Source organism: Aquarana catesbeiana, linkage group LG05 (assembly GCF_042186555.1).
Source record: "Aquarana catesbeiana isolate 2022-GZ linkage group LG05, ASM4218655v1, whole genome shotgun sequence".
NCBI lineage: Eukaryota > Metazoa > Chordata > Amphibia > Anura > Ranidae > Aquarana > Aquarana catesbeiana.
The window spans coordinates 460,021,069-460,048,717 of record NC_133328.1 but is presented as its reverse complement, the minus strand read 5'-3'; the positions used below and the strand labels follow the sequence as shown (position 1 = coordinate 460,048,717).

Below are 27,649 nucleotides of genomic sequence, written 5' to 3'. Positions count from 1 at the left end.
GTTGGGTAATGGTGATTGAAAAGGGTTTAAATTTCTGGATGCCATGATTAGATTTATGATTTAATTTTTTATTTTTATTAATTGTGTTGTTATAAAATACTTTTTCACTGTGTGGTGTGTTTATTGACTCTTTGTGGGAATTGGTAAGGGGTACTAATGTACCCCTATACTTATTCCTCTTGGAAGGTGGGAAATCTGGGTGCCTCCTTATTATAAAGAGGGCTTCCAGATTCCATTATATGTCTTCTCTCAACATCGGGACAAGGTCCTCTGCAAGGGGGGGGGGGTCTTTGCCATGCCCCTTATAAGGTGCTCTCCCAGTGTTGAAAGCCAAGCGGTCTAGTCTGGTACAGGAAAGGGGCTACATGTTCACTGCCCTTAGTTCTTGTCCACCCAGGCTGCATGCCTAAATAAGTGTCTGGATGACAGTTTAGGGGGAAGCCCATGCTATTTTTTTTTTTTAATGTGTGCTGTCACTTTTAGAAGATTATTGTACTGTTCTGTAATTCCACATCTTTAAGGTACCCCCCAAGTATACATATTAAGGATTTTCAGTATTATCCCTTAAGCTCCTTGAAAATGCCCTCTCTCTGCTGCATTCATACGTGTCCACCATTGCAGTGGCCAGCTACTCATACCCTTTATTCAACAATAGCTTATTAGCCTTGAAAAGAAGGCAGAAAAATATCTAGTGTCACCTCCCGGCTGTTCAGCTGTAAGTTCAGGGCTGGCAGACATCCTGCTGGGTTCCCAAAACTCGTCTTAACCCAAACCTGGCCAGGTTCGCTAAGCCCTACTGCCAGACAGAAGCTTAATGAGCTGTAACTGTCTGGCAGATCCTTAAATGACCCTGGCTTATCTAGCCTTTAAAAGTACTGTACCCTCAGGTTTTCAGGTTCAGCAAAGGCTATATGATTATGTTAAACTTTTAGTAAGTGGAGCATTCACTTACAATCCAACCATACAAATTTTGAATTGTTAAGCATTTTTCCTGTACTTTAAAGCGATACTTAAAACACACTATTTAATTTATATTATCCCTTCTCTTTATGCACAGTATATGGATTATGGCACTGAATGTAGTTTAATAAACAAAATCTAAGTACCTTTTTTAAAATTGATATACAGCTACCACCTGATCCAGCTCTTTTCCAGCCCATCTGCAGGGAAACATCAGCATGAGGAGCTTCTAGTCCTCTGCTAGTGGGCGCATGTTCAAAAAAAAAAAACACAATCTTCAAAATACAAAGGAAAAATACATAATTATTATTAAATAAATGTTTTAAATTGTGAAACAAATATGTATTTGAACTCAAATCATTATTTTTGAGCAAAAACATGGTGTGGGCTATCAAGGAGGAGGGTCTGCCAGTCAAGTCTGTTTTATGCCCCTCCAGCCTGTGTCTACTGATTGTATGTGCTTAGAATTACAGAAAGGTGATTCCTCCATCAATCAGTATGTGATATCCTGTCCCCATTGTGTTTAGCTGTTTAGAAGACATGGAGGAGGAGGGAGGGAGTGGGCTGTCATTTTTCCCAGGGTGTACACGCCCACATGAGTAACTCTATAGTCAAGGGGGCTACACATATAAGAAAAAGGAGGAAATGAATAGCTTAGAAGGGAATTGAAACTGCTGGGGCATGTTCAGTAGAGGTGGCAAAGGCTGGTCTACACAATTTCAGGCTGATTAAAATTTAAAGGAAAATCATTTAGAGCTCACATTTTGGAGATTGCAGTGAGATTTGGAAATTCCTGACCATTAACAGCATTAGGGTATCACACACAGAGATTTTCCAACTTGTTGGGCATCAAAAAATGAAAGCTAATCTGGGTGGACTTAAAGTGGTTGTTAAGTCACTATGTTAAGATTATACCATCTCCTCTGTTAGATAAGAACATATGTCCTAGTGCCTGTGCTTTAGTAAAAAAAAAAAGCTGATTTCTACTTGTTTTCACATCGCTTCCTGGCTCTCACGTGACTCCTTGGCTCTCTCCTCTCCCTATCTGACAGCTCTAGCAGGCGGGGCCGAGCACTCCCCCTGACATCAGCAGGGGAGGAGAAAGCCAAGGAGTCACATGAGTACCGGGATGCGTTGTGAAAACTTTTATTTTATAAAACACAGGCACTAGGACTAGGACTAGGATACTGTTTGTATCTAACAGAGGGGATGGTATGAACTTAACATAGATTTAGAGCAGCGGGGAGGAGAGCAGAGCAGCGCTGGTATCAGCTGACAGGCAGGAAGGGGAGAGGGAGGAGGACAGAGAGAGACACAGGAGAGCTGCAGATAACAGCAGATGACAAAGGCACGTAAGCTGACCATGGTGTCAGGGCTCAGCAGCCATCATAAACTGTCGTCAGTTTACAGGGGGAGGGCAGAACCAGACAGAATCAGTCAGGTATTTCAGGTGTTACAGGGGAAGGGGCAAATTACACAGCACAAGCATTGGGCTGTATAACATGCTTTAAGGGAACAGGATCCATTTTTTTAGGTTAACAAACACTTTAAAAGTGATTATAAAGGTTTTTTTTTTAAACTACTTGCTGACCATCCGCTGTCATTATATGGCAGCATGTTGGCTCCCCTGCGCAGATCACCTTATCTGTATGACGGCCACTTTAAGGGCTCTAGGGGGCGCGCGCTCACAGATCCCCATTCTGTTAGGGGAGTAGAGAGAGATCTGCTGTTCCTAGTGATCAGGAACAGATATCTCTCTCTACTCCCAGTCAGTACACCCCCCCACAGTTAGAAACACCTCCCTAGGGAACACTTAACCCTTTGATCGCCCCTAGTGTTAACCCCTTCCCTGCTAGTGACATTTATACAGTAATCAGTGGCTATTTTTATCTCTGATCGCTATATAAATGTCAATGGTCCCAAAAAAGTGTCAAAAGTGTCCGATCTGTCCGCCGCAATGTCACAGTCCCGCTAAAATCACTGATCACCGCCATTACTAGTAAAAAGAATAATAATAATAAAAATGCCATAAATATCCCCTATTTTGTAGACGCTATAACTTTTGCGCAAACCAACTAATATACACTTACTTCGATTTTATTTACCAAAAATATATAGAAGAATACATAGTGGCCTAAACTGATGAAGAAATTTGTTTTTTTTTAAACATTTTGGGATATTTATTATAGCAAAAAGTCGTTTTTTTTTCAAAATTGTCTCTCTTTTTGTTTATAGCGCAAAAAATAAAAAACGCAGAGGTGATCAAATACCACCAAAAAAACCCTCTATTTGTGGGAAAAAAGGACGTCTATTTAGTTTGGGTACAGTGTCGCATGACCGCAAAATTATCAGTTAAAGCGACGCAGTGCAGTATCACAAAAAATGGCCTGTTCATTAAGGGGGAAAATCTTCTGGTCCTTAACTGGTTAAATAACAAACATGCCTATACTCAGGGCCAGACTTACCACTGGGCTCGACTGGGCTCAAGCCCACGGGCCCCAGCCAATAGGGGGCCCGCGGGCCTCTCCAGTTTCGAAAGCTGCCAAGACTGGCCGAAAGCCGCTGAGATACACAGGACATCCGGCTCTGTATCTCGGCGGCACCATTTTTAAACTGAAGGCTGCAATGACAAGACAGCAATGACACTGGAGCAAGGCTACACTGTCAAGTCTGCAAATGACACTGGGGCAAGGCTACACTGACACTGACAAGGCTGCAATGACACCGACAAGGCTGCAATGACACTGACAAGGCTGCAGATGGACACTGATGAGGCTGCATTGATGGGCATTTAAATGTAAGTTTTTTTTCCTTAAACCTCCCTCCTAAACTTGGGGTGCGTGTTATACGCTGATAAATACGGTAATTATCATTTTATCTACTTTTATTGCTTTTATTAATCGTGGACCCAGGATGAATACCAGTACAGTATCCCCCACTTATACTCTTATATATTATCTACCTTTGTGAGTAGCCATTTGGCTGTTTTGTCTTTTTAAACAGAAGTTCTTTAATACTGCTCTGAGTCTGGCACACCTTGTCCTTTTCTATTTCTGTTTTATAGAGCTGTGCATATGTATAGAAGGGTAGGGCCCGAAAGTGACTCAAGCCCAAGGGCCCCCACCACCCTAAGTCCTGCCCTGCCTATACTTACCTGCTTTGTGGAAGGGTTTTGCACAGAGCAGCCCCGGTCCTCTTCTACAATGAAGAAGTGGCTGCACTCCAGTGCAGCCATTTCTTCAGTGTTGATTGTATGCGTAGGCGAACCAAGGCGGTCACCCATGATATCATTAGGCTTCCTGTCTCACCTGGAGCAGCAAGTTTGTTTGTTTGGATATCCCGATCCTCTTCTTCTGGGGTGCCTCAGCGGAGCTCCCAGCTTCTCTTTATTGGGTGCCATGGAGAGCCTCTTTCCCTGGGGGCACTCGTGCGGGCACACTCACGAGTCCTGCTGCTGCATCCATTGACACAGACAGCAAGGCTTGGCCCTGCCCCCACTCCCGTGTCACTGGAATTGATTGACAGCAGCAGGAGCCAATGGCTCTTGCTGCTATCAATCTATCCAGTGAGGGCGGAGCCAACGGCTGGAGTCACTGGTCTTGTGCACATCGCTGGAATGGACGGGCTCAGGTAAGAAAAAGGGGGGGCTTTGGGGGAAGCTGCAGCACGGAAGGTTTTTCACCTTAATGCATAAAATGCATTAAGGTGAAAAACCTGGAGATTTTAGAACCCCTTTAACGCTCCACTGCTAGCAGCAGGTGCTGTGGCTACAGGGGGCAGACCACAAACTTCATATAGGCTTCACTAAGCTTTATTCCACAAAAAACAATGCATTTCAAACAACTCTGCCTGCCAGACCTTCTCCTTTTGTTGGATATCACAGTGGGTCCAGGCAGTCTCTCAGCTGAGAACATTTAAATATCTTCTATCTAGGCATTGTTGCTAAGACATTGACTCCTCCATGTACACACAAAAGCACTTGCCTCTATGTAATTTAGTTAATGAGACATACATGATACATTTAGTCACTTTCCCCCTTTCTTACCAAGAAGAGGAAAGGCTTGCCCCTTCACACAAAGACTCCACTTCCACTAGTTGGAAGACCTTTTTATGCTATTACAAGCATTTCTGACAGATGGAAACTCCTCTTAATGTCCCTGATAACATTTACTGTTTTCTTATGAGCAGCGGATGCAGAAGAGCTTATTTATGCCCCCCAAGAGAAGCAATCTACATCAATAGCCCACATGTTGCATGCAGCATTGTGGTCAGCACAAGGCTAAACTACAACCAGTAAACACAGTATAGTATACTAGGCTGTACATCCCAGCACACAGTGTATTATCTCTCAGCTGGGGGCACTTGGCAGAATTTGACAATGCTCAATAAGTACCCCAATTTTAACAAACATGTAAACAACCTTAGTAATAATACAGGTTGGGTCACATATAGACCTAATTGTAATCTCAAGCCTAGGTCCTAGCATGTGTATATCCATCATAATATATATTACCATTTTCCCAGGAAAAACATACTATTGTAAAATGTTGATTTTATTAACAGCTCTTGAAAAATTATGATGATTGCTATACTGTGCTACACACATGAAAACCATGCTTCTCTCGTTGATAATTTACCAAGTAATTGCTTTCTTAAATAGCTAAATTAACTGTGCTTTGTGAAGACAGATGGGTGACAAGGCCATTATAGACACATAGATTACCAACACAACACCATTTATTGATCAGAAACAATTTACAATAGCACATCAGTGCTTTGCATGTAGGTTACCCATGTGAATCATGCAAAGCCTGAAATAGTGTAGAACAAGCAGATTACATCTGTCTCAGTGTTGTGCCAATGTGGTGTTCAACATTTGGAAGTAAAAATTCTGATCTAATTAGGGACGTCCCTTACTTATAATCAGTGTAATCATTTCTGCTGCATCTAAAAACAAACATAAGCAATAATTATGCCCAGACAGGTGCCATGCACACAACAAAGCCAAGGAATCTGATAGTCACTCTACACATCATCAATCTCTATGTTGATTTAGCTTTGTCTTTAGTGTTTACAAATTTAATTACATTTTTTTTAAAGAATGTCACCATTTCTTTAAATACATAACATACACACATAAGGGCACCCTTGCACTTTGGGCAGTGGTAAAACCCAAGTATTCCTTCTCAACACCAATGCTCCACTTAATGTTGACTTTGAATGCAAGGTATTACAGAATAATAACAAAGCTATGTTCCACTTTTATACTGTTTAAAAATAACTATTAATTAAAGCTGAACTTTAAAACACATTTTAATGCGTTTATGTGTTAATTAAAAGCTCATTCAAAATATTTTAGGAAGAACAACTTATACAATGCCCTGTACACAACAATCATGTTGGAAGAGTGAGGACCAACACTCTTTGCTGGTCGGGTGTGACCTAGCTTGTTGCTTAACTTCTGCATAGAAAACTCAGGTCTTCAGTATTCCTGTATTGTCTGGCACAGACAGAAAAAGGATTGGACGGACGGAAAAATGAATTCTGTGGCAGATATATACTGTTATATACAGTATCTAACTATTTTAACTAAGTATTTAGCGGTTTGCTTGGAATTAAACATTAAATACCTTTGATTTACCTGCTCTGACCATTCCTACCCCAGTAATGTTATATCCGTTACCGAAGTCCAACTGTAGTCTAACACTAATGCTGTGTACATACGGGCAGACTTTTCGACCGGACTGATCCGACGGAACAAATCCGTCAGACAATCCGACCGTTTGTGGGCTTCATCGGACCTTCAGTGGACTTTTTCTGTCAAAAATCAAACGGACTTTAGACTTGGAACATGTTTCAAATCTTTCTGCCGGAACTCCGTTCCTATCGAGAAATCAGCTCGTCTGTATGCTAGTCCGACGAATGAAAACCGATGCTAGGGCAGCTATTGGCTACTGGCTATGAACTTCCTTATTTTAGTCCGGTCGTACGTCATTACGTACGAATCCGTCAGACTTTGGTGTGATCGTGTGTAGGCAAGTCCGTTCGTTAGAGAGTCCGTCGAATGTCCGTCGTAACTCCATCGAAAGTCTGTCGGAAAGACCATCGGACCTTTGATGCCGAAAAGTCCGCCCGTGTGTACACGGCATTAGAGGTAATAACACCACGGGTCATTGATCCAAGAAATATTCGATTGCCTCCTGGGGGATCAGAAATACATTTTTGCCCCAGGAGAAAAATGGATTATGTTTTATTTCTTTTTTTAACTCTGGGTTAAATGTGGGAACAGAATTGTGTACAAGTAGGTTTTCTATTTGTTTTGTTTTTTTGTTTTTCTATTAGTTGAACTAGAGTCTTTTGTCAACCTAAGTATGTAACTATGTAACTTTGTTGTGTATTTGTAGTAAAAAATGGAGCTAGACTATGTATTTCCATATGTAATTTGGAAATGTTGGAATTTTACTACTGATTAGAATAGGTACCTTTCCTAATACAAATGGAAAAATAATTTTTTTGTACCCTGTTATGTGTTCTGTTTTATTCTCAGCTCAGATTTGAAAATATTATATTTGGGACTTATCTTATATTGTTAATACTTTCAGGTTTATTTTGAAGTTATTACCTCAGATCAACATGGATACATTGCAATAGATGAAGTAAAAGTTCTAGGACACCCCTGCAGTAAGTCTTGCATTCTTTTTTTTCTCTATTTAGCATGGATTAAAGTAGTGGCTCTCAAGTTTGCTTTTGGACATTATTTAAAGTGTTTCCAAACACAAAAACAACATCTTTAATTTCAATCTATAGGCTTTTTTTGACCTGGGATTTGCACAGTAACATACTTCTTGTCTTATGGTGTCTCCTCTATCTAAGCAAAGGAAATACCCTTCGAACAGCAGCATTGTCTGTCAGAGGTCTGTCTTGAAACTATATGTTACTTCTATGTTGTCCTATACATGTGGGTAGTATGGTAACCTAAGGACACCCACACAAAGAGTCTTTAAGGACATACGTTTTAATGAAATTAATAGATTGCATCTGTTTATGGCATATTGTAGGTCTTAAGTGAGTCAATATATAATTCCATTATTGCTGGAAGGCAGTTGATTTGTGTGTGTGTGTGTGTATATATATATATATATATATACATATACAGTCAGATCCATAAATATTCAGACATTGACACGATTCTAATCTTTTTGGCTCTATACACCACCACAATGGATTTGAAATGAAACAAACAAGATGTGCTTTAACTACAGACTTTCAACTTTAATTTGAGGGTATTTACATCCAAATCAGGGGAACGGTGTAGGAATTACAACAGTTTGTATATGTGCCTCCCACTTTTTAAGGGACCAAAAGTAATGGGACAGATTGGCTGCTCAGCTGTTCCATGGCCAGGTGTGTGTTATTCCCTCATTATCCCATTTACAAGGAGCAAATAAAAGGTCCAGAGTTCATTTCAAGTGTGCTATTTGCATTTGGAATCTGTTGCTGTCAACTCTCAATATGAGATCCAAAGAGCTGTCACCATCATTAGGCTGAAAAAACAAAACAAACCCATCAGAGAGAAAGCAAAAACATTAGGTGTGGCCAAATCAACTGTTTGGAACATCCTTAAAAAGAAAGAACGCACCGGGGAGCTCAGCAACACCAAAGACCCGGAAGACCACGGAAAACAACTGTGGTGGATGACCAAAGAATTCTTTCCCTGGTGAAGAAAACACCCTTCACAACAGTTAGCCAGATCAAGAACACTCTCTAGGGGGTAGGTGTATGTGTGTCAAAGTCAACAATCAAGAGAAGACTTCACCAGAGTGAATACTGAGGGTTCACCACAAGATGTAAACCATTGTTGAGCCTCAAAAACAGGAAGGCCAGATTTGAGTTTGCCAAACAACATCTAAAAAAGCCTTCACAGGTCTGGAACAACATCCTATGGACAGATGAGACCAAGATCAACTTGTACCAGAGTGATGGGAAGAGAAGAGTATGGAGAACGAAAGGAACTGCTCATGATCCAAAGCATACCACCTCATCAGTGAAGCATGGTGGTCATAGTGTCATGGCGTGGGCATGTATGGCTGCCAATGGAACTGGTTCTCTTGTATTTATTGATGATGTGACTGCTGAAAAAGCAGCAGGATGAATTCTGAAGTGTTTCGGGCAATATTATCTGTTCATATTTAGCAAAATGCTTCAGAACTCATTGGACGGCGCTTCACAGTGCAGATGGACAATGACCCGAAGCATACTGCGAAAGCAACCAAAGAGTTTTTTAAGGGAAAGAAGTGGAATGTTATGCAATGGCCAAGTCAATCACCTGACCTGAATCCGATTGAGCATGCATTTGCACTTGCTGAAGACAAAACTGAAGAGAAAATGCCCCGAGAACAAGCAGGAACTGAAGACTGTTGCAGTAGAGGCCTGGCAGAGCATCATCAGGGATGAAACCCAGCTACTGGTGATGTCTATGCGTTCCAGATTTCAGGCTGTAATTGACTGCAAAGGATTTGCAACCAAGTATTAAAAAGTGAAAGTTTGATGGATGATTGTTAATCTGTCCCATTACTTTTGGTCCCTTAAAAAGTGGGAAATTACAAACTGTTGTAATTCCTACACCGTTCACCTGATTTGGATGTAAATACCCTCAAATTAAAGCTGAAAGTCTGCAGTTAAAGCACATCTTGTTCGTTTCATTTCAAATCCATTGTGGTGACTTATAGAGCCAAAAAGATTAGAATTGTTTCGATGTCCCAATATATATGGACCTGACTCTATATATATATATATATATATATATATATATATATATATATTTCTGGTAAACTGTATACCCCAACACTGGAAAACACACCACTTGAATAGACATATTCCTATAAAAATATAAATCTGCATCTTAGGAATTACACAGGGGACATGTTTACATGTTCTTGCTCACAGACAATGGGGTTGATTTACTAAAGGCAAATATACTGTGCACTACAAGTGCACTTGCTTCAGAGCTTAGTAAATTAGGTAAGGCTTCACTTTGCAAAGAACACTGTTAATTTTAGTCTTAGGACTAAAATGGCATTTTAGTTTTAGTCCCATTTTAGTCTTGTGCAATTGTTTTAGTTTTAGTCGTATTTAGTTGAATAAATCTCCAGTACATTTTAGTCGACTAAAATGTCCTATGTTTTAGTCGACTAAAATCTCCAGTACATTTCAGTAATTGCAATTTAGTTTTAGTTATAGTCTTTTGACTAAAATGGCATTTTAGTTTTAGTCTCATTTTAGTCTTAGGACTAAAATGGCATTTTAGTTTTAGTCTCATTTTAGTCTTTTGACTAAAATGGCTTTTAGTTTTAGTCGTATTTTAGTCATCTCAATTGCTTTAGTTTTAGTCGTATTTTACTCGACTAAAATAGTATTCATTTAGTCAATTAAAATGTTTTAGTCATTTTAGTCGACGAAAATGTTTTAGTCATTTTAGTCGACTAAATTAACACTGGCAAAGAATACTCAGTCACATGCAAGGAAAATAAAGAAACAGCATTTTTTCTTGTACATGTTTGGGTGATAGAAATCAGCAGAGCTTCCCCTCAGATCTAGAGTAAAAGCACTTGAAGTGCACTTGCAGTGCAATTCAAAATGCAGTTGCAATGCACAGTAAATCAACCTGTCACGTACCTGACGGTTGAGCCTGATGAGCAGAGGGAGGCCTCTCGTACAACCCTGGCTCAGTGACCACCGATGTTGCAACAGTGGCCTTGAGAGCGCAGTGGTGTAAGGGTGCAGGTGCTGGGCTGAAGGTGGCAGGTAGAAGGAGGTACCAGTCAGTGATTGCAGTATTCTAGTCTGCATCACCTCAAGGTAATACATAAAACCTGGCCTGTTAGTGGGCCCTGAGGACAGAGTTGATGACCACTGCTCTACAGTACTGAGGATTAACTACTGTGATTGTAGAGAACCCCACTGAGGCAATTAGTCGATAAGCACTAATTTCTTTGGAACACACAGTGGGTTTAGGCAGAAGGATGAAGGTGGATACTTTATTGTTTCCTCCTTGCCCCTGGTTCCCTTTGTGACTTTATAGGATACCATAGATATACTGCCACTGAGTAAAAATTTTGCTTACAGCAGACCTAGAATATATTTCACCAGTTACACCAGTTTTATTGGTTATTTGACTTCATATGTAATGGCCATGTTAAAACTTTGTATGTGATACATTTTTTTAATTGATTGTACTGTCTAATGGTATTTTTCAGGTAAAACACCACATTTTGTACGGGTTAAAAAAGATGATGTAAATGCTGGTCAGTTTGCCACCGTCACATGTACAGCAAATGGAAAAACAGCAGCAAGTGACAGACTTTGGTTACAGGTAAATGCTTTACTGTTTTAGCATGCTATGCAAGTTTTGAATAAGGTTTTTTTTTTGTGCAGATTACAGGGTATCAAAAATAATACTATCATGGTATGACTATTATTAAAATAATGGGGTCTTTTTTGGCTTTGGTTCATAGAGTGGGTTTTTAAGGTATATAATATACTACATATGTTGCAACAAATAAGCTCTGTAATACAACTTTTAATCACTCTCTGGACAATTTAGCAGATGGTACAGCTAAAACGTCAATAATTCACCTAAAACTAAAGCACCGCCAGCTCTATTGATTTCAACTCAATTGATTTTTTATCTTGGTTTGTCTGGTCAAGATAAGTAACATGAACAGTATGGGATCCTGTTGGCTGTATATGCTCAAGTATTATGTTTTTCAATGTGTAACAAATACCTGAAATCTTGTATATATCTATAAAATGACTATGTGCTTGTCAATAGAATCTTGGAAAAACAATAGTCACTAAGTGCATTGCTAGGATGCTTTCCTTCCTGAACCTAATGTCCCAACTCAAGGAACAAGAGCTTTAAGCAGGTTAAATAATTTCTTCTTAAATCCGAACTGGAGGAGAATAGCAAAAGAAGAATGCCTTTCAATGGTTTTGACAGTATCCGTCAATGTGCTAAACTTTAGTGGGTTCTTACACTTTTTATGAATTGTCCAGTATATCCCAATACCCAAATTGCCAGACTGTCCATTTTTGCCATCCCTATTAGTTTCCCATATGATTTCATTACTTACATCCATTACTTCTTTACATATAGTTGAAAGAAAATCATGAGGTTTTCATCATAATTACCGTATTTATCGGCATATAACACGCACTTTTTCCCCCTTAAAATCAGGGGAAAATCGTGGGTGCATGTTATACGCCGATCCCCGCTATCTGTGATCTATCGGAGCGATCGCCGTGATCGCAGCCGACATTCACATAGCGTGTAGTTTTAAATATGGCGCCGCGGAGTTCGGAGGGACTTGGCGGAGCTGAACGAGCGCCGCTGAGATACACATAGTCGAGTGTTCTCGGCTCTTTCCGGCGCCGCTCACAGTCCCGCCCAGTCCGGGTGGGACTGTGAGCGGCGCCGGAAAGAGCCGAGTACACTCGACTATGTGTATCTCAGCGGCGCCGGTTCAGCTCCGCCGAGTCCCTCCGAACACCTGGCCATGGAACAGCTGAGCAGCCAATCTGTCCCATTAGTTTTGGTCCCTTAAAAAGTGGGAGGCACATATACAAACTGTTGTAATTCCTACACCGTTCCCCTGATTTGGATGTAAATACCCTCAAATTAAAGCTGAAAGTCATATAACATGTCAGTGGGTCATCCTATTTCATATGGGCCTTATGCTGTTAATGAGGTGCCAGATTTCACAGGTGCCATGTTGACATATACTATATTACTGTGCTTCAATAAAAGCATGGGGTCCAGTGTCCAGTGAGAAATTAAAAGATCTGTTTACAACAGTAGAATGGAAGTATCTGTGCCACCTCTGCCTGCTGGGTATGTGTCAGCATTCGGGTGCCAAAAGCCAATGCACTTTACACCAAATCATAGGCATAACATACCTAAGTAGAGATCTATGATGCATACATAAAAAAGAAAAAAAAAATATGCAAAACAATCTAGGTATGTAAAGTTATCTGAGAGGTTGAGATAGGTAAATCTTCATTTGCTTGTGTTCTTTGCCTAACATAAACAAGCATATTGCTAAGAACAGACATTACCGATACAGACGGCAATGTAAATTCAGGGCTTTCATTAGCTGATACACTAAAATATAAACATACCTCCAAATAAATGTGACAATGGCACTAATGAAAGAATGTTTATGATTAACAGATGTATCCCATCTGCTTAGATTTTCTTTGTCACATCTGCTGACAGCACAAGCCAGCACCAAAATGGGCATAATATTTCTTTTGTATTGACTTACTAAACAAGAAAAATCATTATAATGCATATGTTGATAGAAGTGTTTATATCTCACTTGTAGTACTCGGTTATGCTGCAGGCAAAGAAAAAGCCTGGGTATTAGCAGAGGCTTGTCACCATGGAAATTTGACTGCAGCGATGTGTTTGCGAAAGATCAGACGTTGTCATTTGCCAGCCAAAAAGTAATTAATAAAAGTTGAAGGAGATTACACGGCAGTTTACTTTGTCCCCTATTAAACTTAGTTAACTACATTCTTTGCATCCTGAGCAAAGTTGTTCTTTTTTGTCAACCTGTATTGCAGGATACAATCACAACAATGACAGTACTATTATTATTGTTGACTAACATTCATAAAATGTTCAATATGTATCATGGCACACTATTGGATTTAGCTTTCAGTAGTGTCATACTAACAGAGGGTAAGCAGAGAAAGCAAATTTGGCCCCTGGAGGTAAAGTTGCGATCATACTACAACACCGTCCTTCTCATTGTACCAGTTATAACATAAACATAACGGACGGACATATTCATCAAGTAGTGAATGTCACATTCACCAAAGATTCATCGCAGGTGAATCATTCCCTGTAATATAACACTCATGCACCAGATAATTTTGTGTACAGTGAATGTTTGATGAATGTCACGTTCAGTGCTTTATAAATTTACCTTGTTTTTCAGTTACAAAGAAACTACATATGAAGCCTGTTTCAAATGTGTAGCTTGTATAAGAACAATGTGAACAGCAAACTTTAACAAAGCATTTGCAGAGCTTTCAGCAGGCTTTTTTTTAGTTGAGCTGAAGTACCAGTCAGCTTCAGTTTGTAAATGTTGAACACAAATGGGAGTGTTGATTGCCACTTTAAACAAGCTGATAGCAGGCTTCAGAACTTCTGGAGGCTTGTTGAAAGCCTACTGAAGCCTGCTAGAAGCTTGCTGAAAGTGGCAATCAACACTCCCATCTGTGTTCAACATTTACAAACTGAAGCTAATGGGGCAAAAGCTTCAACAAAGCTTGCTGAAAGCTCTGCAAATGCTTGGCAAAGTTTGCTGTTCATACTGCTCTTATACAAGCTGAAGCCCATGTGAATCATGCCTAAGGCCCTTTTCAACTTTAAAAGCGGTATTTTGAGGTGTGTTTTTGTTTTTCAAACTCCTAGAAAAGCACACAGGGCTGTTCAAATTATCAAAACATGAAGCATTTGCATCGCTGTGCTTCAAAAAAAAGCCGCTTGGCTGTGATTACAAACATCCCCCCTCCCGCTGCCTTCTGCCGTGATGTCATGATATCACTTCCCGGATTACTGGCATCTTCAAGGCACCAGTTTTAAAAAATAGAAAGTATTCAAAAATGCCAATCTTGATGTTTTGAATAATACAGAGGAGGGGTTTGGGGGCTTATAGACCCCCGATCCCTCCATAAAGAGTACCTGTCACTGCCTATTACTGTCACAAGAGATGTTTACAATCCTTGTGACAGCAATAACAGTGATAAAAAAAGGGATAAAAATATTTTTTTAAATGTACAGAATATTGTCAGACAATATATCGGCCTGAGAGGTTGCCAAAATATCGGTATCATATCGGCACCGGAAAAACGTTATCAGTCGATCCCTAGTTTAAGCCGGGTTCACACTATTGCCAATTCGCAATAGCAGGAGAATGTGACCGTCTCTCTACAGCCACTGCAATAAGGACTTGTAAGCTGCAGTATTTTACATTTTTTTGATTAGGGTTTATCTAAACTTAAAGGACTGATAGTCTAGATCAGTGGTTCTCAACCTGGGGGTCGGGACCCCCTTGGGGGTCGAATGACGATTTGCCAGGGGTCACCCAATCCTGGGCTGTTCCTGAAGCCCGCAGCTTTCTCCCAGCCTTTTCGCAGCCTCCCAGCAGGGCTGTCCCTGGAGCCTTTGGCCGCCCACTCAGCCTCGTCGCAGCCGCCCATTCAGTTCATGGCATGGCTGGGGGGGCAGAGACTAGAGGTCAGCTGACTGGTAAGGAAAGTGAAGTGGGAGGGGCTGGAGGATGGAGAGAGATGAAAGGGAGAGAAAGGAGATCAAAGAGAAAGAGTGGTACATCCTAAAATGTACCATACCTGATTTTAATATTGTACGAGTGGAAGGGACTCAGGGAGCGCTAAATGTCCGTGTCCTTGGGTGCTGACAACCCACGCTACAAAAATGTTACTGTTAGGGGTCCCCGCAGCTTGGGAAATTTTATCTAGGGGTCACTGCACTAGAGAGGTTAAGAACCACTGGTCCAGATAAATATTTTTGAGCTTTACATTTATACTATAACAATGAATTTTAAGAAATAAAAATACTTCATATATTTGCATTGATAACTTGGTAAAATGCCTTGTGAGAAAGGAGTAGTGGCTGGATTTGAAGATGGTGTTTTAATCACAGGATATGCTCCTGGCTTTATGGACATTACCAAGCAAACTTCTAGGTTACCTAGTAGTTGTTGCAGGCAATACAGACACTTCTGCTTTCAGCCATTTAAAATATAGGATTCAAAGGGGTTGATTTACTAAATGAGTAGAGTCTGTTAAAGTGTAAGTCAAACCTAAAACTAAAATCCCTGCATCTACAGACATCCGCATTCTAACATTAACCTATCTAGCCCTGTAAAGACGAAATCAGCACCGATCAGGTCCGACCTCCAGCAGTGGAAGCTCTGCAGAGGACACAGCTGACAATGGCTGTGAAATGAATAGGAAGTGATGTCACCCATAGACTTACTATAGGGCCACCATTGTTGGCTGTGTCCTCTGCATCCGCCTCACAGCAAAGCCGCGTCTGACAGCTCAGCATGGAAACGGGTCAGAGCGGCTGCAGAAAAGGTATGTATATTGATTTCTTCTTTGCAGGGTTAGATAGGCTTGTGTTAGATCGTGGATATCTGTAGATGCAGGGATTTTAGTTTTAGGATAAACGTTCACTATGTAAAAAGTTAGTTCACCAACTTAGTAAATGAGATGAAATTGTGTTTTTTTTTTTTGCTGTCTTTGTCCGTGTTCAGAAGATTTCACCTCATTTTCTGTCCCTGTGACAATTTGACAATTTTGAAAATTTTTGGCTGTCATGGAAACTTGGAAGAATTGGTGATAAAGCTTCAGTGGAGACACCTTTTTCCCATGATAACTCTTACAGGAGTGAATTTCCCTTCCTAGGAGTAGATTTCCTCTTACTGCCTGTTGTCTCCCTCCGTTTGTAAGTAGAAGTAATTTGTAAATCGGAAGTTTGTAACCCCGGGGACCGCCATTGGATATTTGAAGTGAGGACACTGTCATCTTATTCACTAAGAGTGAACATTCACATTGTAAAGTGAACATACACTTCACAAAGTGAACATGCCCTTTCCTTTAGTAAATTGACCCCTGTGTCTTTTGAGATTAATTTCAAACACTGCCGTGACAAATATATCTAGAGACATATTGTCTCATCAATGTGCAGAAAGACTCAATTGATTTTCAGTACACAATATTTGCTACTGTACATCAGTAGGACCACTGCCAACTGACAAGCCTATATCGCAAGGGTTAAGTAAATTGTGCTTTGTAAGTGATCGTATAGCTTTAAAGCATTGCATTATCTTAAATTGGGCAGGCTGTACTGGAATTAGATTATTTTCATGCAAATCAGACTTAAAGCTACTTTTGTGCAGTCTGCTAAGTCCTAAGATCTTAACGCATGAGTAGGAATTTGTTAGCGAAAAAAAAGTTATTGTGCAGTTTCAGCAATACTTGCAACAATAATCATACTCTCATCATAATTTAAAGAAACTGAAACACCAAAGCAGCATTTTCAGTAAGTATTGTATCAGTCCTTGGACAATGTAAAATTCTTCAGCTTTGTGCCTGCTGGTATATAGAAAGTCTGGGTCAATTGTCTTGTTACTGTCCAGCTGGATAGATTAAGGAACCATTCGCTTTTCTATTACTCTGCATTATCTTACTTTGAGGAATGCTGTTTCTTAAATTATTACCTAGTCGATGCCACCAAAATGTTTAATGATGTCATCTGTTCTCAGAAGTAATTTGGTTGAATACATTTGTATCATTTCAATTGCACAATAATTTAATATCCTGGCCAAATGCATCCTCAGAGTTTAGCTCGGCATTTTGAAAATTGCAAACATTAAAAGCTCCAAATTCCCCAGTTGCTGATATATAAGTAAATGCTGGCTATAAATTGTAACCTGAGGATTTACTTTTAGGATTATAGTCATTTTGATGATGAAATATGGCAAATGCTTAAGTCACAAACGTAATAACGTAAGTGGTTTCAAAGACAGGATTTCATCACATAGAGAAAAGAATCAGAGAGTGGAGAGAGTGGACAGAGTGGATTACCAGATTTAGGATGATGAGGAGGCCTTGTTAAAGTCCAAGTTTATTTATTTGTTGTTTTTCCTTTATCAAATCAGTACATGGGACGGCATTTACATTCAATGAGAACTGTCCCTTATAGCTGCTGTCTTAAACCAGCCATGGATGGTTCGAATCTTGGCTGGTTCAGCAGGGAACGGCTTATATACGAACCATCTATGGGCAGGCTAATTGTACCCAAGTCGACTCTTCGACTGATTTGGGTATAACCAGAATGTCAGATTTTACATGCAATTATTGCCAGTGGCTATAGCAGATAGCAATAATCAGGGTGTTCTCCTGGCAGGAATGGCTCCTTGTGCACCACCACCAGGAGAACACAATAGCTCCATGGTAGGGATTCCCCCATTAACCACTTCAGCCCCGGAAGAATTTACCCCCTTCCTGACCAGTGCACTTTTTGTGATTCGGCACTGCGTCGCTTTAACTGACAATTGCGCGATCGTGCGACGTGGCTCCCAAACAAAATTGACGTCCTTTTTTCCCCACAAATAGAGCTTTCTTTTGGTGGTATTTGATCGCCTCTGCGGTTTTTATTTTTTGCGCTATAAACAAAAATAGAGCGACAATTTTGAAAAAAACGCATTATTTTTTGCTTTTTGCTATAATAAATATCCCCAAAAAATATATAAAAAAACAATTTTTTTCCTCAGTTTAGGCCGATATGTATTCTTTTACATATTTTTGGTTAAAAAAAATCGCAATAAGCGATTATTGATCGGTTTGCACAAAAGTTATAGCATTTACAAAATAGGGGATAGTTTTATGGCTATTTTATTAATTTTTTTTTTAAATGGCGGCGATCAGCGATTTTTATCATGACTGCGACATTATGGCGGACACATCGGACATTTTTGGCACATTTTTGAGGCCATTGTCATTTATACAGCAATCAGTGCTATAACAATGCACTGATTCCTGTGTAAATGACACTGGCAATGAAGGGGTTAACCACTGGGGGCGGGGAGGGGTTAAATCAGTACTAGGGAGTGATTACTAACTGTCAGGGGGATGGGCTGTGTGTGTGACGTCACTGATCTCTGCTCCGATGACAGGGAGCAGAGATCGAGTGACACTGTCACTAGGCAGTTCCCGTTCCCGTCCCCGTTCTTCCTCCCCGTGAGGCGATCGCGGGTATCCCCACGGCGATCGAGTCTGCGGGACCTGCAACTCGACTCACGGAGCTTGCCGCGGGAGCACGCCGCCGGCCGCCTCCTGAAAAGGGCAACGTACAAGTACGTGATTTTGCCTGTACGAGCCCTTCTGCCGCAGTATATCTGCGTGAGGCGGTCGGCAAGCGGTTAACACTGACTGTGGTAATGAGAGAATTGCATCATTATGGTCCCCTTTAGTTGAAATCTTCAGTCCTCTGTCTCACCCCACACCCCCCACAGCAATATTTTTCTGCGGGGATTAATATGGCCATGGGAATTGTCATATGCACACATCAAGAGTGCTAACTAAACCTCCCCTTCCTGCCCCCTCCGCCATTTATAGAAGCTGTACTTCCAGCTATAAATGGAAGAGGTAGACCTTTTATTCACCCACCCGTGTTCCATTCATAGAGCTTTTTGTTACTGGAAGCTATAGTACAGCTTCCCTGAATTAAGGAGGGGGACAGAAAGGGCAGGCATAGTTGACATGCTTGATAAGTGCCTATGACAGGTCCTTTGTGCTATTTTTTTTTATTAAATAAAAATTTAAGTTTTTAAACAACAGAGCATTTAAAATGTGCACATTATATTTCTACACATCTGTTCCCCTTTCTTTTAAAAGCAGCAGACCAAAAACTAGATCCCATGTCAAGAGAAAGAAAGTGACTCACATGTCAAAAGATATTTCTCTTTACCCACATATATACAGGAAGTAAAGAAAAGGTGATTATTTGCTAGTATTGAGAGGAGTGTTAAAAAAAAAAAAAAAAAAAACTTGTTGGCTCAATAGTGTGTTTAGCACATAATTTACAGTACGTTGCTGCCTGCCCTTTATAGGTAAGCCAACAGGTCTGGATGTAGCCAGAGAGGCTTTGAGTGTATTTGAAGGGTTCGCTTAGACATGTTTTAACAAATGGCGTGCTGTCTTTACATATTCTACTATACAACCTACCTCATTACTACATTGGTGTTTGTTCATATATTATGAGAGGGTACCATACCATAAGAGGGTTGTAGATTTGTGTTGATGTAACTCATATGATCGGGTTCCTTTATTTACCAAATCAAACATTGCTTGCAGTCTTTGTTTCCTGGTTTTTATTGCCTGATGCTTCTCATTTGCTATGAACTTTGTAAAATCTAAGTGAAATAGTAAATTGTAGCGATTGAAGTTTTAATTTTCTTTGTCTCTCGATCAGTTAATACAAAATTCTTGTTGTTACTATCGGCAAATGGGATTTTGCCTTTTCAGGGCTTTATGAATTATTAGCCTCAGTATAACTTTTTAGAAAAAAAAAGTGAAATAAGTCTCATGAATAAATATTATATAATTTAAAGAATAACAGCCCTAGCTGAAATTATATTTTTAGTTTTCTCTGTAAAGTGTTCCACTTAGGTGGTTACAATTCATTTCCATAACAATAGTCTCATTAGTTTTACATCCAGAATAAATCAAGATATTGTCCCTGTTACAGTTGGCATTCAGGTTTATTTTATTAATTCTTTTTCTAGCTCCCAGATTCTTTCAAATGCCACATTTTTTCAGAACTTAATCTAGTTATTGCTTGTTCATGTAGCTGTAAGCAGTTTTGTTTTACTTGTGGTTAGCAGAACAAGTTTTGCAGCCTTAATAACTATCTGGATATGTACACGATTGATGGCTTAAAAGGTATCTTATCTTCATCTATGTTCTAACAATAAAATTTCAACTGTCATGACCATCCAAGGGCATGCATAAATATAACAGATACACATGGTTCGAGTCAGAGATAAATGCCCTCAATACATACATTCACTGTTGTAGCCATTAAACAATCTCATCTTCCATAACTACCATTTAGTGTCCATACGGGTCTCTCTTGGGTCTGAAAGTCTATTCCTATTACTAGTCCTATTCATAAACTGCTTATTGTCTCTAGGATTAAAGAAAACTTTCTCAACATTGTTTTATTATGTACATAGGGGCTAAAAACATGTACGATAGCATCTAGGGAGTATGGCTGGTTGAGTTAATGCTAGAGAAGGATCTGGATGTCTTGATACACCATATACTTTAAAACAGCATGTGGATAGGGGATATTCTTGCGCTAACTCAATTAGTGAAGAAAAATGAACAGCTGCTACATAAGAATGTGACAAAAATTCATTGCAAAAGATCAGTGAAAAATGTAGCGCTAAAAATATAAAACAATAAACATTGAACAATATTTAAAGTATTGTGTGTAAATAATAAAATCCTTGTGATAAAAATCAATCTCAAATATAATGAATATAAAACAGAACATGTATATAATGAGTAGAAACACAGGTGAGAAAGTCCCAAAGGTGAAACATTCCTAAGGTAAACATATATGGAGTTGACCCCAAAAAGTTGCTCAGAAGTGGGGTACAAAGGCCTTAGCAGGCATGTAGAGCATCAGGGATAGTGTGTCCTCCACCTGAGATAAGGGGTATACACTTTTACCAGAAATAGTGGACTGGAATGTAAGCGAAAATGAGTCAATCAAGAGAGGATAGCCCAATTAGCAGATTTCCAAAAGTGGTAGCGGCTAGTTCCTACCCAGTCGAAGGACCCTGGTGATGTCAGCAGACATCACCAGGGTTCTTCGACTGGGTAGGAACTAGCTGCTACCACCTTTGAGAGAAGTGAAGAATGTGAACTTTTTGATGACTCAACAATGTGATCTTGTAATCAGTTTTTGGCTTTCCAGTCTGGCTGCTTAACATCTGAGTTCCAGCCTCACAGTTACCTGCACGATCCCCTGGACTCCTTCATGGAACTCTTTGGATTCCCTGGATCGTTTTGGAAATCTGCTGATCGGGCTATCCTCTCTTGATTGACTCATTTTCGCTTACATTCCAGTCCACTATTTCTGGTAAAAGTGTATACCCCTTATCTTGGGTAGAGGACACACTATCTCTGATGCTCTACATGCCTGCTGAGGCCTTTGTACCCCACTTTTGAGCAACAACTTTTCGTGGTGGACTCCATATATGTTTACCATAGGATTGTTTCACCTTTGGGACTTTCTTTCCTGTGTTTCTACTCATTATATGCATGTTCTGTTTTATATTCATTATATTTGAGATTGATTTTTATCACAACGTTTTAATTATTTACACACAATACTTGATATATTGTTCAACGTTCATTGTTTTATATTTTTAGCTCTACATTTTTCACTGATCTTTTAAAACAGCATGCAATGCCAATCTGAAGGGTCTACGGTGGGCAAGATATTTTCTTGTAAAAAAAAAAAAAATGTCAACTACAGACAGAGACATATAAGGGGTTACTTTACTAAAACTGGACAGTGCAAAATCTGGTGCAGCTAGTCATGATAGCCACTCAGCTTCTAACTTCAGCTGCACCAGATTTTGCGCTCTCTGGCTTTAGTAATACAACCCCAAGATATTGCCCCTGTACAATGCATTAAAACCTCATCTTGAATATGCAGTTTAGTTTTGGACACCAGTTCACAAAAATATATTGAAAGTTTTCAATGGGAACCATGTTAAAACTGCAACATGTAATATATTTATGTGATCAGAGCAACAAAAAAAGATTGATTGGGTATAGTTGTTATGGGCTACTTAGAATCCATCTTTCAGACATGTTGATAAATGAGGCCTGAAGCTGTTCATGTGCTCGTGAACCACTTCCAAAAACGCTGGAGTGGGTAAGTTCCTAGTGTGGCTTAGCAAACAATGAGAAGAATTTACTAAAACTGGAGCAGACAGAATCTGGAGAAGATGTGCATAGTCAACTTTTATCTTTCATTTTCACTGAATCAGCTCAAAGATAAAAACTGATTTGTAACTATACGCAGTCTGCTCCAGTTTCAGTAACCCCCCCCCCCTTCTATTTGCTCCGATGCTATCGTCACTTTCAGCGCAGTTACAGACAAGTGCTTTATTAATACATATAGGGGGCTGTGATTCATGCATATCTTTGGATTAGAAATGCAGATTAGAAAAGCAGTCTGAATCTTTTTCAGGATTATCCCATATATTGCACTACAGTCTTGTCTACTATTTCAGCATACTGTACCTCGCAGAAGTCAAAATGTCTTAGGATATTGTACCTATTCACCAACTGTTGATGCCCTTGGAAATTTTGAATCCTTATAACAATCTGTTTACTGAACTTCGCTGTTGAACACTTTCTGTGCCCTGAGCTCTAAACACACCACTGAGATCTTAAACAATGTTATTAGCTTTTTTTTCAGTTATCTTCTGTGAACTACAAAACGGATTGTAACGGAACGTCCCACACTCTGCTTGAGTGCTTCCGTCATATACCGCTTCCTCCAGTCTGAAGATAGATATTATAGCCGCATATTACAACCAAGAACTAGGCAGGACTCGTTTGGCTGCAAAGCTGGAGCACATTTATTTGAACAAACTAACACAGAATATATACACCACAGGAGGACATCCCCCTCCTGATCATATTATCCTCACAATACAAACTGCACACAGGAATATAATTAGAACAACAGACATACTATAAATATTACGTTTATTAGCCACCTGGATGACTCTGAGGTTTAATTCCAGGTCAGACTTGCCGATTTCTACAACACTGAATACAGTGTACTGGATGTTACACATTATTACAAGTATAAACACAGCCCACAATGTTTTGCTTAGCAGACAGACAAAAGGTGAGTTCATTAGCACAATTAACAATGGGTGAAAGACCCTTAGGAGGCACACCAGACCTACTTACAATAAACACATTATAGCAGGAAACCCTAGACAGGTGGCTTGCTGATGACATCAACATCCGCTATGAGTCCCATAGTGTGGAGAAGTCCTTGCTGGAAATGTGGCATCTAGGCCCTTAACATGGCCCCCTGGGCTTAGAGTTCCAGAGTCTGTGTGTCTTGGGGAGACATGGATTTTAATCCAAAGTAACAAGACCACTCCATGGATCCCCCCAGGCATACACCTTTCAAAGAGTAGTGTTCCCTTAAATGCTAGGGCTCATAGTCAGTGGGTAAGAGGCTTGTGCCCAGTCCTCTCCAAAAGCCCCTGTCCAGGCTAGGTCTGTCACACACGTCTCTTCTATTTAAAAGAGTTGATGAGAAAGGGAGTTGTTTGTAGTCCAAATCAGGAGAGCATACTCAGAAGGTGAAAACAAAAGGGAAAAAAGAATGAAATGCAACCACTACTTTTGATTACTGTATGCTGTAATATAATACATTTCTGTTTTTGGCTCACATCATATTTTTGTAGGTATTTTATGTTATACTTACCTGCTCTGTGCAATGGTTTTGCACAGAGCAGCCCCAATTCTACTTTTCTTGGGTCCCCTGCCACAGTTCCTGGCTACTGCCCTTGCCGGTTGCTATGGGGGCAGTCAAGCAGGCTCACTTTCACACAGAGCATGGCTCAGCCCCATACCCCCCTCCCTGCTCACTGGATGTGGGCTGTGATTGATAACATTGGGCCAGGAGGGAGAGAGCCTCTGCTCTCATGCACAGCTTTGGATCGAGACCTGGCTCAGGTAAGTATAAGTGGGGGGGGGGACTGGCAGGGAACTTCAGGCAGAAGGTTTTTTACCTTAATGCATAGAGTGCATTAAGGTAGAAAAAAAATCTTCAGCCTTCACCACCACTTTACTGTAACAACCCATAGATAATTAGCTGCAGCCCTTATTACCTGTATTATTCTTGAATAGATAATATTGATTCCATTCTTTCCCTAGGAGCAAACCATGCACCGATTTCTCCTAATACCAACACATTTTCTTTAAATAGGTAAAGTGCTGCTTATATTATTGTATAAATACCTGATATATCTTATGCTGTTGGCACAGCATAAGGCAGGCATACCTATGTTAATAAGTTCTGCACTGCTCTGATAAAAGAAGATACATCCCAGCTGGCCACTGGACAATGAAACTCTGATAGTGAAACGTATTCTTGCAGCTCCGGCTTTTTCTCCCTCTGGTGTCACTGACAGTGCTGAAGCTATCACAACATTCTTATGATCTAACGCCAATCTAAACTTGTCTGCTCTCGGCAGGTCTGCTGCCTGGTTGAGTTAGATAACTGCTGTATTCTAAAGATTCACATTATACTTTTTACTGTAATTCAGATATGAAATTAACAATAAATAAAGTTTTAAGAAAAAAAGTCTGCTGTTAAATGGATTGTCAAATACAACTAAATATGTCAAACTAAATTTGTTACCTGGGTTGAGCGGACTTGTAAAATTATTAGCTATTGTTACAAAATATGTTTGGATGATGAATACAGTTACTATAGAAGGGCAAAAGAAATAAACTGTTATACAGTGACAGTTAGGGTGGGTTTTTAACCACTTCCATACCGGGCCATTGTAAAATGATGCCGGCAGGAACATCTCCTCCCTCTGGGTGGACTTCATATGATGTCCTCCGGTTCCCTCAGACACAGCTCATCCTTGAATCAGGGTAAAGAGCCAATGAAATTGGCTCTTTACCACGTGACCGGCTATGTCCAATCAAAGCCGGTCACAAATGTTAACAAAGGGCTGTAGTGCCCTCACACACTGAGGAGGAGATCTGGGAAGAAAATGTGATACAGTACATCAATCTGCACTCCCATTGCCCCACAAATAAAGAGTATCCCTCACCAGCTCCAATGTACCTGTCACAGCCCATCAGAGTACCTGTCACCAGAATCAAGGTTCCTGTCACCAGCCCATCAGAGTACCCGAGTACCTATCTCCAGCTCATTAGAGTACCCAAGTACCTATCTCCAGCTCATCAGAGTACCAGAGTACCTGTCACCAACCCATCAGAGTAACCTGAGTACCTGTCACCAGCCCATCAAATTACCCTAGTACTTGTCACCAGCTCATCAGAGTACCTGAGTACCTGTTACCAGCATCAGAGTACCCAAGTACCTGTCACCAGCCCATCAGAGTACCTGTCACAGCCCATCAGAGTACCCGAGTACCTGTTACAAGCATCGGAGTACCCGAGTACCTGTCACCAGCATCAGAGTACCCGAGTACCTTTCACCAGCATCAGAGTACCTGAGTATCTGTCACCAGCTCATCAGATTACCCAAGTACCTGTCACAAGCCCATCAGAGTACCCAAGTACCTGTCACCAGCCCACGCCTCATAGAATATACGTTGGGGTGTTTGCTTTTCAAAATGGGGTCATTTTGTGGGTGTTTACATTGTCTTGGTGCTCCAGGACCTTCAAAAGTGTGATAGGTTGTCAGGAAACTAAATGTGTAATTTATGCTCCTAGAATGCCTGATGGTGCTCCCTGCATGTTGGGCCTCTCTATGTGGCCTGGCTGTGTAAAAGTCTCACACATGTGGTATTACCATACTCGGAACTAGTAGCAGAATATATTTTGAGGTGTAATTTTTGCTATGTACATGCTATGTGTTAGAAAAATCTTATAAATTGACAACTTTGTGTAAGAAAAAATACGTTTTCATTTTTTCCAAAAACTTGTGGAAAAAAATGACCTGTTCAAAAGACTCAGTTTGCCTCATAGATTATACATTGGGGTGTTTTCTTTCCAAAATGGGGTCATTCTGTGGGTGATTCCACTGTCCTGGATCCCCAGGACCTTCAAAAATGTGATAGGTAGAAATAAATTTAGATGTGTAATTTATGCTCCTAGAACGCCTGATGTTGTTCCCTGAATGTTGGGCCTCTGCATGTGGCCAGGCTGTGTAAAAGTCTCACACATGTGGTATCACCATACTCAGGAGGAGTGGCAGAATGTATTTTGGAGTGTAATTGGAAGTATGCTTATGCTGTGTGTGAGAAATAACTTGTTATTATAACAATTTTGTGTAAAAAAAATAAAAAAGTAAATTTCTTAATTTTTCCAAGAATTGTGGGAAAAATTACAACTTAAAAAGCTCATTATGCCTCTTACCAAATACCTTGCACAGTCTACTTTCCAAAAAGGGGTAATTTGGGAGGTAGTTGTACTGTCCTAAAATTTCAGGGCCTCAAGAAATGAGATAGGCCGTCAGTACACCAGGGGTGATCAAATTTTAATGATTTGCACCATAGCTTGTAGACTCTATAACTTTCACACAGACCAAATAATATACACTAATTTGGGTTATTTTTACCAAAGATATGTAGCAGTATAAATTTTGGCCCAAATTTATGAACAAAAATTACTTATTTGCAAAATTTTATAAAAGAAACTAAAAAAAAAGTGTTTTTGTTTTCAAAATGTTTGTTTTCAAAATGTGTTTTTTTACTTATATCGCAAAAAAAAAAAAAAAAAAAAACAGTGGTGATTAAATACTACCAAAAGAAAGTTCTGTTTGTGTGAAAAAATAAATACAAATTTGTTTGGGTACAGTGTTGCATAGCTGAAAATTGGTCTGGGCAGGAAGGGTGTTTAAGTGCCTTGTGTTGAAGTAGTTAAATAAAAAGCAAAACCTATAATATACAGAGATATGATTCATGGGCCCTGTAACCACACAACGCAGTTAAATACAGACACTGCAACATACATTTTCTTAGTACAACCTGCATTTTGTGGGTGCTTACACATGTTAGCTCCCCCGATTTAGTAAAAGCCACCAATACCACCTTAATGGGCCAGTAATGCTTCGTAAACACTAATACAATGTTCTCTTATTAATCTTAAGGTCCAGTAATATAATATAATGAATATTGGGAATGGACTGAATGAAACGCCAGTCACTTACAGTTAGCTAATTTGGATTATGATCATAAATCAGTAATTCTTTTGCAGGCAACTATAAATCACTACAAAATGTATTGGAGGAAATTCCTGATTTTTCTGTATAAATGTAGAAGTTTGATTAGATGCTAGT

General features: G+C 39.9%; 1 protein-coding gene across 10 annotated transcripts in view; it reads left to right on the top strand.

The window, feature by feature from the left end:
* The window catches only part of PTPRM (protein tyrosine phosphatase receptor type M), a 1,075,005-nt gene that overhangs the window by 368,494 nt on the left and 678,862 nt on the right, over positions 1-27,649 (top strand). For all 10 annotated transcript variants that reach the window (XM_073631370.1, XM_073631374.1, XM_073631369.1 and 7 more), the window contains exons 4-5: positions 7,563-7,641; positions 11,217-11,332. In XM_073631370.1, the coding sequence (XP_073487471.1) occupies positions 7,563-7,641; positions 11,217-11,332 (195 nt within the window). The remainder of the gene's footprint in view (positions 1-7,562; positions 7,642-11,216; positions 11,333-27,649) is intronic.